The sequence below is a fragment of the Corvus hawaiiensis genome, unplaced genomic scaffold (assembly GCF_020740725.1).
Source record: "Corvus hawaiiensis isolate bCorHaw1 unplaced genomic scaffold, bCorHaw1.pri.cur scaffold_32_ctg1, whole genome shotgun sequence".
NCBI lineage: Eukaryota > Metazoa > Chordata > Aves > Passeriformes > Corvidae > Corvus > Corvus hawaiiensis.
Window position 1 is genome coordinate 2,416,202 of NW_025963366.1, and position 15,082 is coordinate 2,431,283.

The 15,082-nt window shown below is 59.9% G+C and overlaps 1 protein-coding gene across 1 annotated transcript; it reads left to right on the top strand.

Annotated features, from left to right (window-relative positions):
• Window positions 1-3,076: 3,076 nt before the first annotated feature.
• On the top strand, window positions 3,077-7,683 carry LOC125320993 (zinc finger protein 436-like; the record flags this gene model as incomplete). The annotated part of the gene is made up of 3 exons (XM_048293433.1): window positions 3,077-3,174; window positions 6,694-6,772; window positions 6,959-7,683. Coding segments are annotated over exons 2-3 (777 nt in total), but the record flags the coding sequence as incomplete, so codon positions are not given.
• Window positions 7,684-15,082: the final 7,399 nt, after the last annotated feature.

Genomic DNA, 15,082 nt, shown 5'->3' on the forward strand with positions numbered 1-15,082 from the left:
TCCAGCTGTCCCCAGGAAAGGCTCTGTAAATCCCAGTTTGATGAGCGGGAAAGACTCCACTACTGGAATAAGCAGTAAAGTAGGTATGTTTGTTACAGCGCTGGGACGCATGGGGGATAATTCCTCCAAAGCCATGCGTGCCGACAGCTGCATTCAGCTTGGTATTTATCGGGTTACAAGCTCCATAGTCATTAAGTTTCCCAATACACCTATACATATTCATCGCCTAGCCCTGCCTAGCCTCACTTCGTATTACAATGAGCCCAAAAGTCATTTACATCCGCTTGCGCTTGCGCAGTGTCGCTTGCGCAGTGTCGCTTGCGCAGTGTCGCTTGCGCAGTGTTGTCTGGTGGTCGTGGGCAGGGGGCTCTGGGATGAAATAAGAGTCTTCCTCAGATGAAGTAAAGGGTCTTCCTCATCCTGAACTTTTCACCTTTCCTCCCTGCGCATGCTCTTTATGCCCCTGGGCTAAGTCCAAGCTTCAAGACTGGTTTGAGTTAGTTTTAGGTTAAAAACAGGATCTTTGGTCAAGATTCCTTCCCCTTAATCAATAGTCTCGTATCTTCTCATCCTGCTTTGGTAGGCACAGTAAGTGTTGGGCAAGCTATATGCATTGCTTCTAACAAACCAATTCTTAGTAAATCATTTAATCTCTGCTTCCCCATCCCCCTGATTCAAGTTAGTCCCAGTTGCTCTCCGTGTGTTCCCAGTCACCCCCAGTATGGTTACAGACACTCCCAGTCCATCCCAGTTCCTGTCAGCATGCGCCCCGTCACCCCCAGCATGTTCCCAGTCACTCCCACCTCGTCCCAGTTGCTTTCAGCACGATTCCAGTTGCTCACAGTCAATCCCAGTATGATTCCAGTCACCCTCAGTGTGATCCCAGTCTCACCCAGCATGGTCCTGGTTGTTCCCAGTGTGGTTCCAGTCACCCCCAGTATGGTTACAGACACTCCCAGTATATCCCAGTTACCCTCAGCATGTCTGTAGTCATTCCCAGACACTCCTGGCAGCCCCAGTGAGGTGTTAGTTTTCCCAGTATGATCCCAGTCATGCCCAGAATATCCCAGTTGCCTCCAGCATGCATCCAGTCATTCCCAGTTACTCCCAGTTGCTTGCAGCATCATTCCAGTTTCTCTCAGTTGCTCCCAGTAGCCCAAGGTGTGATCCCAGTTGCTCCCTTTCAACACCAATATGATCCCAGTCACCTCCAGTATGATCCCCGGTCACATGCCAGCACTCCCAGTATGGTCCCATTATCATCCCAGTTGCTTCCAATCACTCCCAGTATGGTCCCAGTTGCCTCCAGCATGGTTCCAGTTGCTTCCTAAATCAACCCAGTCAGTCCCAGCATGCTCCTGGTTGCTCCCAGTCACCCCCAGTATGGGGGATGATATGCATGGTGTGTTCCCAGTCACTCTCAGATACTCCCAGTATTAGTCCAGTCGGCCACAACAGCCCAGAGTGCTGGAGCACAGTGTCCCTGGGCCAGGCCGTGTTCCCTGGCTGTCCCCTGTCCCTCGGCTGCCCCGTGTCCCTTGTCCATCCCGTGTCCCTCGGCTCTTTGGGGCCAGGGATGGCAGCAGGACCCGGGGCAGCCCTGGGGGAGAACAACCCTGAGCCCCAGCTGGGCCAGTTCCCCCAGTTCCACCAAGGGGGGCCCAGGTCACTCCCAGCTTGAGCCCTGGGGCTCCCAGTCACCCCCGGTATGATCCCAGTCACTTTCAGTTACACTCAGTATGATCCCAGTAGGATCCCAGTCACTCCCAGTATGATCCCACTATGATCCCACCATGGTCCCAGGTGTTCCCATCCACCCGTCTGTGCCCCCCAGATTTCTTCTGCAGCCCCCCCGTGAGAGTGGGGGGTGGGGGCCGAGTGCTGGTGCCCCCCTGCCTGCAGCACATCCAGCGGTGAGGGGAGTTCAGGGGTCCCTCAGCATTTGGGGTCCCCCGGGATTTGGGGTGAACCCCCCGGGCCCCCCAGGATCTCCCTGAACACGCTGACGCTGCCCGTGCGCAGCGAGAAGGTTCATACCCGGCACGGGGTCCCCAGCTCTGTCACCGGCATCGCCCAGGTACCCCAAAACCTCCCGGGAATCCCCAACACCCCCCCGGGGAACCCCAACCTCTCCTGGGACCCCGAAAATATCCCCGGGACCCTCCAAAAACTCCCCAGGACTGCAAAGCCCCATACAGACCCCCCAAACCCTCTCAGGACACCAAAATTCCCACGGGACCTCCCAACACCCCCCCCGACCCCCTTGAGAAGGTTTATACCTGGCATGGGGTCCCCATCTCCATCACCGGCAGGTACCCCAAAACAGCCTTGGGACCCCCAAATATGCCCCCCGGGATCGCCCAAACTCCCGCTTTGGGACCCCTGAAAACCCCCCTCGGGAATCCCCAAAAACCACCGTGACCCCAAAAACCCCCGGGACCCACAAAACCCCCCCAGGAGTCTCTCGCAAATGTTCATACCCAGCACGGGGTCCCCATCGCCATCATCGGCACCACCCAGGTACCCCCAAACCCTGCCGGGGCCTCCAAACCCCGCCGGGACCCTCAAACCCTCCCGGGACCCCCGACCCCCCCCTCCGGGGCTCCGCTGCCGGAATCAACGGGAGTGGTGTTGCCCTTTTAACGGGAGTTATAGTGGGCACCGACTTTACCGGGGGCTCTTAAAGCGCCGATGGTAGAGCGAACCCCAAAAATTCACCCGGGGGGCACTCTCCCGTTTGCTGCACTCGGGGGAGCCCCGAACGGCGACGGTCCTGGGCTGAGCCCCGCACTCAGCCGGGGATGGGGAGGGCTGGGACGGGGTGCTGGGCTTAACTGGGGGACCCCAGTGGAACCCCTTTGCCGCTGTCCCACCTCCCCGGATCCTCCCTCTCCCACCCCTTTGCCGTTGTTGCCCCAAAGCTCCGCTGCCCCAGCTCGCTCTGGGGTGACCCAGCCCTTTCCCATCGTGGCCCGGCCCGGCCCGGCCCCGCTGCCCCGAGAGCTCCCGGAGGCAGGGCAGGAGGAGGAGGAGGCGGGACAGAGGAGGAGGAAGAGGAGGCACGGGGGGAAGAAGGAGGAGCCGGAGCAGGCAGAGGAGGCTCCACGTGCAGGCACCGCTCTCTGGATCTGCAGCCGCTCGGGCCGGGAGCATCGCCCGCCCCGCATCCCGCAGGTGCCCGGGGAGGGGGAGCTCGGCCCAAACATGCCGGGCGGTGTTTTTGGAGGGGGGAGGGATATTTGGAGCTCGCAGGGAATCGATTTGGGGCTCGCTGTTTCATGCTGTCTGTCGGGGCGGGCGGCGCGATGTTTGGAGCTTGCGGGACTCCAAAGGCGAGCCGCAGATGCCCCTGGGGCGGATATCGGGGGGTCCCGGGAGGTGTTTTTGGGGGTGGCGGTGGCGGTGGCGGCAGAGCCCCGGCGGGGGCGGGGGGATGCGGGTCCCCCCGCGGTGGGGGTTGGGCTTCCCGGGCCGGGCCCTCCGAGCTGTGCCGGGGCCCCGTGGGGACGGCGCGGGGGCGGGGGGGGGCGGGGGGACACCGGTTTTGGGGAGCCCCGGGAGAGGCGCGGCTTCCCTAAGCGGGACCCCGGAGAGAGGAGAGCCCCAGAAGCCCAAAGCGGGGAGCCCGAGAGGGGGGACCCCTGGGATTGGCGGGACCCCGGCGGGGGGGCCTGGGGGCTGGAGGGGCGGCACGGCCGGGAAAGGGGCTCGGGGGTGCCGGGGCTGGAAAGGGGCTCGGGAGTCCCGGGGCCGGGAAAGGGGCTCGGGGGTCCCGGGGCCGGGAAGGGGCTCGGGGGTCCCGGGGTCGGGAAAGGGGCTCGGGGGTCCCGGGGCTGGAAAGGGGCTCGGGGGTCCCGGGGCCAGAAATGGCTGCTCCCAGTTTGACCTCCCACCCCCCCCCCCCCCCCCCCCCACCCGCCCCCGTGGTGCTAGTTTCCTCATCACTCCCAGTATGTGCCCAGTCATTCCCAATATGATCCTGGTCACTTCCCTTCACTCCCTGCAGAATCCCTGTTGCTCCAGTATGAACCCAGTTACTCCCAGTCATTCTCCATTATGATGCAATTTGCTCCCAGCATGGTCCCAGTTGCTCCCAGTTCCTCCCACTTTTGTCCAGTGTGTTCCCAGTTCTCCCAGTTGCCCCAGTCACTCCCAGTGTGATGCCAGCCTCTCCCAGCAGGGCCCCAGTCACTCACACTTGCCCCCAGTTGCCCCCAGCATGGTCTCAGTTCCCTCCAGCACATTCCCAGTCACTCCCAGTCTGGTCCTGGTCACCACCCGCATGGTCTCAGACACTCCCAGTATATCCCAGTTGCCCTGAACATTCTCGTGGTCATTCCCAGGCACTCCCAGTTACCTCAGCATGGTTCAGTTGCCCCCAGATTTATCCCAGTCGCTGCCAGTACATCCCAGCTGTCACCAGCATGCATCCTATCATTCCCAGTTGCTCCCAGTCTGATCCCAGTGTATCCCCAGTAGGCTCTCAGCATGGGCCTGGTAGCTCCCAGTAACCCTCAGTCAGGGTCCATTGACACCCACTATAATCCCAGTATGGTCCCAGTCACTTCCAGTATCATGCCAGTGGCCCCCAGGGTGTTCCCCGTTGCTCCCTGTCAATGCCAGCATGAGCCCAGTAGCCTCCAGTATATCCCAGTCACCCCCAGCATACTCCCAGTCACTCCCACTTCTTCCCAGTTGCTTTCAGCACAATTCCAGTTGCTCACAGTCACTCCAGTCAATCCCAGTATGATTCCAGTCAATCCCAGTATGATTCCAGTCTCACCCAGCATGGACCCAGCTGCTCCCACTGTGATTCCGGTATGATCCCAGTTGCCCCCAGCATAGTTCCAGTTGTTCCCGGTTCCTCCCAGTATGATCCCAGTTGCCCCTACAATAGTCCCAGTTGCGCCCAGTTGCCCCCAGCATAGATCCAGTTGCTCCCAGGTGCCCCGAGTATGGTCCCATTTCCCCCCAGTGTGATCCCAGCTGTTCCCAGTGTGGTTCCAGTCAATCCCAGTATGGTTACAGACACTCCCAGTATGTCCCAGTTGCCCTCAGCATGCTTGTAGTCATTCCCAGGCACTCCCAGTTGCCCCAGTAAGGTTCCAGTTACCTCAGAATGATCCCAGTCTTTCCCAGTTACTCTCAGTTGCCTCCAGCATGATCCCAGTTTATGGCAGTTGCCCAAAGTGTGGTCCCAGTTGCTCCCAGTATGATCCCAGTTGCCCCAGTTGTGGTCTCAGTCCCCTCAGCAGGGTTCCAGTACCTTCCAGTTGATCCCAGCTGCTCCCAGTGTGTCCACATTTTCCTGCCAACATGGGCCTAGCAGCTCCCAGTAACCCCCAGTCAGGTTCCATTCGCACCCACTATAATCCCAGTGGCTCCCAGGATGATCCCAGTAGCACCCATACTCACTGCCAGTATGGTTCCAGTCACTTTCAGTATGGGCCCAGTGGGCCCAGTCACTCCAGATATGATCCCATTTGCTCCCAGCATGGTCTCTGTTGCTCCCAGTCACCTCCAGTATGGTTCCAGTCCCAGCCAGCACCTTTCCAGTCCCTCCCAGTCTGACTCCGGTATGATTGCAGTCATTTTCAGATACCCCCAGTACAATTCCAGTCACTCCCAGTATGATCCCAGTCAGTTCCAGTAGGATCCCAGTATGACCCCAGCATGGGCACAGCTGCTCCCGTTATCTTCCAGTGTGGTTCCAGTTAACCCAGTTTCCCCCAGTTCAGACCCAGTCACTCCCCACATGAGGTTGAGCGCTCCCTGAATTCACAGCCCCCCACCCATGGGATCATCGCCCCCCATCCCGCAGGTGCCCGGGGAGGGGGAGCTCGGCCCAGATATCCCGGGGGGGTTCCCTGGGTTGGGTTTTTTTGGGGGGGATGTTTGGAGAATGAAGAACTCCAAAGCTGAGCAGAAAATGCCCCTTGTGAGGACATTGGGGGTCCCCAGGAGGTGTTTCTGGGGGTCCCGGTGGCGGTGCCAGCAGAGCCCTGGCAGCGGGCAGGGGGATGTGGGGTCCTCCCCATGGTGGGGGTTGGGTCTGCCTGGGTCAGGCAGGGCCACCTCCAGCCCGGAGCCAGGGGGCTGCGGGACCCCTTGGGAGAGCCGGAGGGGGAACCTCGGGAGCCCCAGAGTGGGACGAGCAGAGAGGGGCAGTACCGGGAGCAGGGGAGCCCCGGCAGTCTGGAGGAGCGAACCCCTGTGACCCCCAGGGCCCCAAAGTGGGGAGCCCAGAGAGGGGGGAGCGCCGCCATTCGCGGGACCCTCAACAGCCTGGAGAGGGGGAGGGGGGACTCCTTGGACCCCCTGCACCCCGAAGCAGAGAATAAGGGGAGAAGGGACCTGGGGATCCCATAACCCCCAGCATCCCTAAGTGGGGAGACCAAAGGGGGGAGCTTTTGGATTCCTGGGACTTCCAGCAGCCTGGGGACGGCGGGAACCAAGTAGACAGGCGACCCCCAATGCAAGCGTGACCCCCCAGCACCCGGGACAGGGGGGAACCCCCGAACAACAAAGGGGAGAGACCAGAGACAGGGAACTCCTGGAGGCTTTTTCAGGGCTGAATCTTGGTGTTTGGGAGGTTTTTATGGACCCCAGATGCCCAGGGACTTCTAGACATGGACGTGGGCAGAGGGAATTTCAAAGCCAACGTGCTCACACCTTGTTTTCCCCCCAAACCAGGATTTCCTGTTCCCAGCCCTTGGCCGGATGGAGGATGAGGCTGCGAGGAAGAGGAAGATGTCCCGGGACACCCAGGCAGGTGAGGAGGAAGTCCCTGCCCCATTCCCCCTCTCTCCTGCTCCATCTCCCAGCCCAGCATCGCCCCCGGCTGCAGGACAACCCCGCTGCCGACGCCGTCCTGCCGGGGACGGACTGGGGGGATCTCCTTCCCCTTCCCTGTGGCACGGAGGCAAATCCCATCCTCTCCTTGTCCTTCCTCCCCCAGATAACGAGCTGAGCACGGAGCCCAGGGAGGACAAATCCCCGCGGCAGAACCTGGTGGAAGAGGCCGTTTTGAGCGGCTCCACAGCGCAGGAATCCAACGGGGAGGAAAAGCCCCAGAGATCCCGCAGGAGCAGGGGCTGCAAACACAGCCCAGAGTGCTCTGAGGAGGAAAGACCCACCCTGTTCCAGGAAGGCAGCTGGAGATCCAGCCAGAGCTCAGACCTGGTGGTCCATGAGCAGCTTCATGATGGGAAGAAGCCCTACGAGTGTGGGGAATGTGGGAAGAGCTTCAACCGGAGCTCCCACCTGATCGACCACCAGAGGATCCACACCGGGGAGAGGCCCTACGAGTGTGGGGAATGTGGGAAGAACTTCAGCCGGAGCTCCAGCCTGATCCGCCACCAGATTATCCACACTGGGGAACGGCCCTATGAGTGTGGGGAATGTGGGAAGAGCTTCACAGACAGCTCCAACCTGATTGTCCACCAGCGCATCCACACAGGACAGAGGCCCTACAAGTGTTCCGAGTGTGGGAAGAGGTTTCACACCAGCTCCAGTCTCCTCCTGCACCAGCGGAGTCACACAGATGAGAGGCCCTTCCGCTGCTCTGAGTGCCGGAGGGGCTTCAGGTACAACTCCAACCTCGTCACCCACCGGCGCATCCACACCGGGGAGAGGCCCTACAAGTGTCCCCAGTGTGGGAAGAGCTTCTCCAGGAGCTCTCACTTGACCCAACACCAACGGAGGCACCGGTAAGGGAAGCCCTGCGAGTTCCCCGACTGCGGGAAGAGCTTTGTCCTCTGCTCCAGCTTCATCCCCCATCAGAGGACCCACGTTTGGCAGAGCCCTGGTGACCCACATTCCCTGTGATCCATGTTGGGAAGACCCCTGGTTGGTGCTCTCCATGTTCTCCTGGATCCCTGTAGGCACCTTGGGTGAATGCAGGGGCAGGAACATCTGTCGGGACTCTGATCGAAATCGGAAATTCATTGGGAAGAGCTGATTTATTGACTTCACAGCCCAAAAAATCTCACCTGCTCTGTCCAATTGTTTCTTTTGGTGCCATCAAGCAATCCTGGATGATCTTGGAGGTCTTTTTCAACCTAAATAGTTTCCTCCTCCATCCTGTCAAAACAACCAAAATTGGGGTAGAAATAAAGAAATTAAAGGTATCTAAAGCTGCACCATTTTATGGGGATTTGGGGGTGAGTTTGGGGTTGGTTCAGGGGAATATTTGGGAGGATTTGGGTGTTGTGAGGCCATGGGTTGAGCAGATGGGGCCACGATCTCGTAGTTGTGCTGGCAGAACGTGTCCACCTGAGCCCGTCTGTTCTCCAGGAATTCCGGTTGTCTGTCCCAGTCCCTGCCCTGGGTCTCCCCCTTTGGGCTGTGCCCCTCAAAGTGCCCAAATCGCTGCTGAAGTGCCCGAGCTGCTCCCGGCTGGGGATGCTCCTGTCCCCCAGCCTGTCCTGGTCAGTGCCATGGGGGGTGGGAGGGGGTCTGGGGGCTCCTTGGGGGACTGGGAGGGTCTTTTGTGTCTCTTGAAGGCATTTGTGGTGCTTGGAGGGGCCTTTTGGGGTGGTCTCTGAGAGAGTTTTGGGGATCTTGGCATGGCCGTGTGTCTTGGAGAGAATTTTGGTGTTTCTTGGGGTCACTTATGATGCAGGGCATGGTTGGGGGGGGTTCTTGGCCGGGAGCTGTGGGGTAGTTTGAGGGGTCTGGGAGTGGCTGTGGGGCTGGGAGGGGGTTTTAGGGAAGTTGTGACCTCTTCCCCAGACCCCAAAGCTGCCACCAGACGCCACCCCCCAAGATGCTACGGGGGGTCGGGGGCTCCATGTTGGGGTTCATCCTCCTGGCGCTGCAGGAGAAGGTGAGGGGGGGTCCCCAGGGGCCATGTGTATCCCCCCAGATTCCAGGAAGGATTCCAGAGCGTGTGTGACCCCCCATCCCGGTGTCACCCCCTTTTCCCTGTCCACAGGGCTCCTGAGCCATCCCCTGCAGCCCCGGAAGGGAATTTGGGGAGGGGGCAGAGGGGGTGCGCAGCCCCCGCCGGGGGATGACCCCGGCCCAGCGCCCTTCGTTCAGCACCGAGCTGGGCTTGGGGCCGCAGGAGGAAGAGGCCGATGGGAAGCAGATCCTGCAGGGGGGACAGGGCTTGGGCTCAGGGCAAGGTCCTGCCCTGCACACGTGGCTCAGGTGTGAGCCTGCCTCGGGAAGGGAGCGGGACATTCCCATCCCCACGGATCTGGGCTGGGAGCAGCACTGGGACCACGGACATGGAAATCCTGGGAGCCACTGGGACTGCACTGGGGGGTGAATTATCCCCCCCCAACACCTTTCCAGGCCGCCCTGCGACCTGAGAAATGCTCGCTGGGCCTCGGCCTTGGCCAAGAGCCCCCGGGCTCAGCTGCTCTGAGCTCAGGCGCTGCCGGCTCCCGCAGCCCGCCCAGGGCCGCCCTGCCCGTGCCGGGGCTGTGCTGGAATTCTCTGCTGCTGCTGGGCCACTCGGGGGGGTCTGGCCCAGCAGGAAAGGTGACCCTGAGCCAGGAGCTTTCCTTGGCCGCAGCAAAGCCTTGGCACGGAAAGACCTTCCCAGTGCTGTGCCCTGGGCCGGGAGGGATTGTGCCACCAGAGCTGTCCCTCCATTTCTTCTGCCAGGCAGCTTTAGCACATGAAAAGTGGAGAAGCCAGAGCTGACTCTCAGCTTTCTGCAGTCCTGCAGAGGAATCCTGTGTGGGAAGCAGCCTGGGAACAGGGTTTAGATGCCAGGGCAGGGGAATTCAGAGCCCTTTCCTCCCCCATGGGCCAAGGCTCTGGCCCTTGCCCTTTGCAATGGCCCTGCAGCTGCCAGAGGGGCCTTTCTGGCTCAGCTGAGAGCAGTCCTGCTGCAAGGCTGTCCTCGAGCTGCTTGGGCTGCACATGTGCCCAGGGAATGCTCATTGCTTGCAGTCTCAGGCGCTGTGGGTGTGCAGGTGTAACTACTGCAGGAGGGAACAGCTCTGCTGGGGGCAGTTCTCTTTTTCTTGGTGGTTTTTATGTTGAATGAACGTTCCCTGCCAGCTCTGGGCAGAGCTCTGTACCTGTATGTGCCACTTGTCTGTGGCACTGTGGCTCAGGAGGTGGCCAAGGGGAGCTTGGCCGAGGTGTGGGCAGAGGAATGGCCATCAGGCCAGGCTGGGGGGTCAGCGGCCGGTCAGTTGCGTTGCGTGGCCGCGGCTCTGGAGGCTTGTGTGGGAGCGTGTGCAGGGCTGGAAGGCTGGGGCTGCCGCCGCTGTGTCCCAGAGCCGGGAAGGCCGGGGCTGGCCCGGCCCTGGCCCGGCCCCGCCAGCTCTGCCAGCTGCCGGCGGGGACACAAAGGGCAGCTCCGAGCTGCGGCCGCTGCGCTGCGGCCGCACAAACGCAGCGCCCGCAGAGCTCCAGGGCAAGGTGCTGGCCCTGGCTCGGGGCTGGGCCGGGGCCAGCGGCAGAAAATCAACTTGCAGCTTGGGCCCCGCAGCAGGGAGGAGCAGCAATTGCTGGCTGAGAGAGACTCTTGCCAAGGGCCTGCGGGGCCGGGCCCCAGGGAACGGCTTCCCGCTGCCCGAGGGCAGGCTGAGATGGGATGTGGGGCAGCAATGGTTCCCTGGCAGGGCGCTCAGGGCCTGGCACAGGCTGGCCCCAGAAGCTGCGGCTGCCCCCGCATCCCTGCAAGTGTCCCAGGCCGGCTCGGCCATTGGGGCTTCCTGCCCACGAGGGCTGGACTGGGCTGGGGCTGCTGAGGGCGGGATGGGCTCTGCCTGAGCCAGCTGAAGGCTGCGCATGATGAGGCCAGGGGGGACCCTGTTCCTGAGTGGGTTCTGGGGTATCCCACATTCCTGAAGGGATTTCAGGGTATGTCCCGTTCCTGAGGCAGTTCTGGGGTCCCCCTCAATGCTTAGGGAGGGTTTCTGAGAGGGGGGCTCTGGTACTTGGAAGGAGGACCTATTGGCAGGGAGCTGGGGAGCCCATTTTGGGAAGGATGCTGCTGTTTCTGCCAGTGTTTAGAGATTCTGAATGGCCTGTGGGGCCCTGGCTCTCATTTTGGGACTTGGGGTGAGCCCATGGGCACAGCAAGGCCTGAGGACAGGTTCCAAGCTCCCATTTGGGATGGAGGGATTGAGCGGGTGCCTCCAATAAACTCAATCCCAGCCCCAATGTCTGGATGGCAGCCCCAAATGGCTCGATCCATGAGCCCCAACTCCGGCTATGGGGAGTCAGGAACCACAGAAGGGGAATTGGTGTCCAGGAAGGGTGGGATGGGGATGGGATGGGGATGGGATGGGAGTGGCATCGTGGGGGTGGGATGAAGTTTGGGAGGGATGGGGTGGTTTGGCCACTTGGAGTGGGGCCCTCCAGGGAGGAAAACTGGGAGCCACTTTTGGGGTTGCTGCTGCTGCTTTTTGGCAATTTTGGGGCCTCTAAGTGGCTTCTGGGAGGTTGCACTGAATTTAGGGAAGGTGCCGCAAACCCCCCGCAATTTGGGCGGCTGAGATGAAGTCCCCACATTTTGGGAGGGTGAAGGGACCCCAATTGGCAGGGGATCCCACTGCTTTGCAGACCTTCAATGGGGTGAGAAGTGGCTTGTGAAGGAAGGGAAGGGAAGGGAAGGGAAGGGAAGGGAAGGGAAGGGAAGGGAAGGGAAGGGAAGGGAAGGGAAGGGAAGGGAAGGGAAGGGAAGGGAAGGGAAGGGAAGGGAAGGGAAGGGAAGGGAAGGGAAGGGAAGGGAAGGGAAGGGAAGGGAAGGGAAGGGAAGGGAAGGGAAGGGAAGGGAAGGGAAGGGAAGGGAAGGGAAGGGAAGGGAAGGGAAGGGAAGGGAAGGGAAGGGAAGGGAAGGGAAGGGAAGGGAAGGGAAGGGAAGGGAAGGGAAGGGAAGGGAAGGGAAGGGAAGGGAAGGGAAGGGAAGGGAAGGGAAGGGAAGGGAAGGGAAGGGAAGGGAAGGGAAGGGAAGGGAAGGGAAGGGAAGGGAAGGGAAGGGAAGGGAAGGGAAGGGAAGGGAAGGGAAGGAGGAAGGGAGGGAGGGAGGGAGGAAGGAAGGAAGGAAGGAAGGAAGGAAGGAAGGAAGGAAAGGAAGGAAGGAAGGAAGGAAGGAAGGAAGGAAGGAAGGAAGGAAGGAAGGAAGGAAGGAAGGAAGGAAGGAAGGAAGGAAGGAAGGAAGGAAGGAAGGAAGGAAGGAAGGAAGGAAGGAAAACAATGTAAGTACTGAATGAAACAAAAAAAAACCTAAATAACTGAGTTCTCTTTTGAAAAATATCAATTACCTCTGAATCCAAAGTTGCAGAAGACTTTTCACTACACATTTGGGTTTTGTTTTTATCTCTCATACTTCTTCTGGTTCTTTTCTTTTTTCTCTTTTTTTTTAATAGATAACTCCTCCTAGGAAAGGAATGCAGAGCAAAATGAGACCCATTTCTGGCAGGCAATGAAAGTGTCGGCTCCTCGTCTGTTTCCTTTTGTGTGGATCCCTCATCTCTGCAGCACGGGGGGAATAGCAGTGCTGGGAGCCAGCAGCGGGCTCAGGAGCATCCCGCTCTGGCAGCTCTGAGCAGGTGGCACATGTCCTGCTCTCCTGCTGCCCTCCAAAGCACAGAATCCATGGGGAAGTTTAGACACAGCTCAGGGCACAGCCAGCATGGCCTGGGCACAGGAATGGGGGGCAAAGCGGGCGGGATCCTTCTGCAGCTGCCTGGTGGTTTCTGGTTTCTCTGCCCAGAGTGCCAGGATGTTCTGAAGAGGTGCTTGTCCATGCAGCCCTTGGCCAGGCCGTCCTTGGAAGAGCTCTTCAGTGACCCGTGGCTGCAGGGTGTTCATGTGCCCTAGAGGATGGCAGAGAGCCACGGGCACAGTGTGATCCAGGGGCCTGGCAGGGAACAGCCCCACCCATCTCTTGGCAATCAGTGGCAAAGCAAAGCAGACTCTTTTGTCCTGCCTGTAGCTGTGAGCAGGGAGCATCAGAAGGGAACACGCAGCTCTTGGGCTGCAGCTGAGCTGGAGGCCTGCTCTGGCAAGCACTGGTGGCCACCATCCCCCCTGGTTTTGCTTGTCTGGTTCACTGATGGCTGGGGCCTTGGGCAGAACCCTGACAGCCTGGTCTGGCCCCCAGGGAAGGAGAAGGAGCCCCTGGAGAAGCTGTACCAGGTGGGGCTGCTGCTGCTGGAGCCACCAAGGACGAGCCCAAGGACGACAACTTCTTCTTGGAGCTGGCCAGTGGCAGCTGAAGATGATGGCCTTTGATTGCGGCACCTTCTCCAAAGACACGCTCCATGCCCAGTGTGCAGGTGAGTCCAGAGCCAGGGGGATGCTGCCAGAGCTGGGCATGGCACGGCCTGGCCGGGCACCAAAGGTTCCCCCTTTGCTGGGGCGGCTGCAGGGAATTCTGCAGTGGCTGCCAAGCTGCTTTTGGGCTCTGGGCAGCTGCTGAGGAGGTGGCTGTGCCATGGCTGGCTGCAGGCTGGGCACATGTCCTGCCCTCCTGCTCTGCTCCCAAAGGCAGCAATGCTGGGCAGCTTTGGGCCCAGCTCTGAGCACAGCCAGCACGGCCTGGGCACTGTGGGCGGCTGGGACAAGGGGACAGGAGGCTTCAGCTGACGGGTGGGTTCTGGTTTCTCTCCTTGCAGCCGGGCTCTGCCGATGCTGAGGCTGCTCTGGGCTCTGCCAGGGCTCTGCTGGGCTCAGCCCCGGGCACGGCTGGGCCCGCTCTCCCCTCACAGGGCTCTGACAGCTTTGCATCAGACGAGCCCCTTGCGAGCACAGCGACGGAGCTTTCTGCTTTTGCAGGTGAGTGAGACTCTCGTGCAGGCCAAGAGATTGCACTCAGGGACACACATCCCACTGGCAAGAACCCAAACTCTCCACAGTGCCAGCGGAACACCTGGATCTGCACAGGGTGTTCTGTCTGTCCCACTCTTCCTTCCTTTTGGGCTGGAATTGTGCCATTGCACTTTCTTCCTCCTCCAGAAGTGCCACGAGTGGGCCAAAGCTGGCGAGTGGGCCGTGTTCCTGAGGCAGTGCAGTCTGGAGCTGATGGATGAAGAATTGCCCTTCTCCACTGCCAAACCAGAGCAAAAAGTCCTAAGTGGGACTTGGTATCTTTAAGAACCCCCTGACAATTTCCAAGGGAATGTGCAGCTCATTGGCAGGGTGAGAAGGAAGGGCATCTTCTCCATGAGTTGGAGTGGGACAGAGTTTAGATTGCCAGTCCTGCTCGGAGCTGGCAGGGCACAATCAATTTCTTGTTGCTTCAACCACAATTTAAAATAACGATGTTGGAAACAAAGCCCAAAATCTTTAAAAAAGGGCTGCTGAGGTCAGTAAGATGGACCAATGCCCTCAGCATATTTACAAATACCTGAGTTGTCTTTTTGAAAAGATCAGTTACCTCTTAATCCAGAGTTACAAAAGATTTTTCACTCCACATTTGGGTTTTGGTTTTATGTTTCATAATATTTTCTGGGTTTTTTCTTTTTTGTTTTTCTATTAATTTAAACAGAAAACACATCCTAAATGATGAAGCAGCACTGTTGAACACGGGGACATGCAGAGGGACCAGAAGCAGCTGCCTTTGTCCCCCTGCAGCTCCAAGGCCCAATCTCTGAGCAGACAGGGCTGGCAGAGACTCGCAGGCTCCCTGTTTGCTGTGCTGCCCCACTTGTGAGCGGCCCAGCTTTGCGTGAGGCACAGGGAGAACAAGGGGCAGCTCCCTGCCAGCCCCACAGCCCAGGCACCCCTCGGGCCCCGGGGCTTGGGGCACTGTCAGCACCCGCTGCTCCAGCGCCCGCTCCTGCTGGCATTGACAGCAAAACCCAAACTGTGGCTGATCCCGAGGGAGCAGCAGCAGGGCCTGGATCTGATCCCTGGCTCTGGGGCAGGGCTGGACAAATGACCCCCCCAGCAGCAGCAGCAGCAAATGGAGCTGATTTTCAGCACAGCCCCTGCCGCTGTTCCCTCCCATTTGCAGCGGTGTCACAGCAGCCTGGGGCACCTGGGAGCCCTCAGTGCCAGCAGGGACTGGAGATGGCAGCCCTGGGCTCCTGGAGGGTGTGCAAGGAGCAGAGGTGGGCACTCCCTGTCCATGTGGAGCTTGCAGATGGAAAAGGCTGCTGTGAGCAGG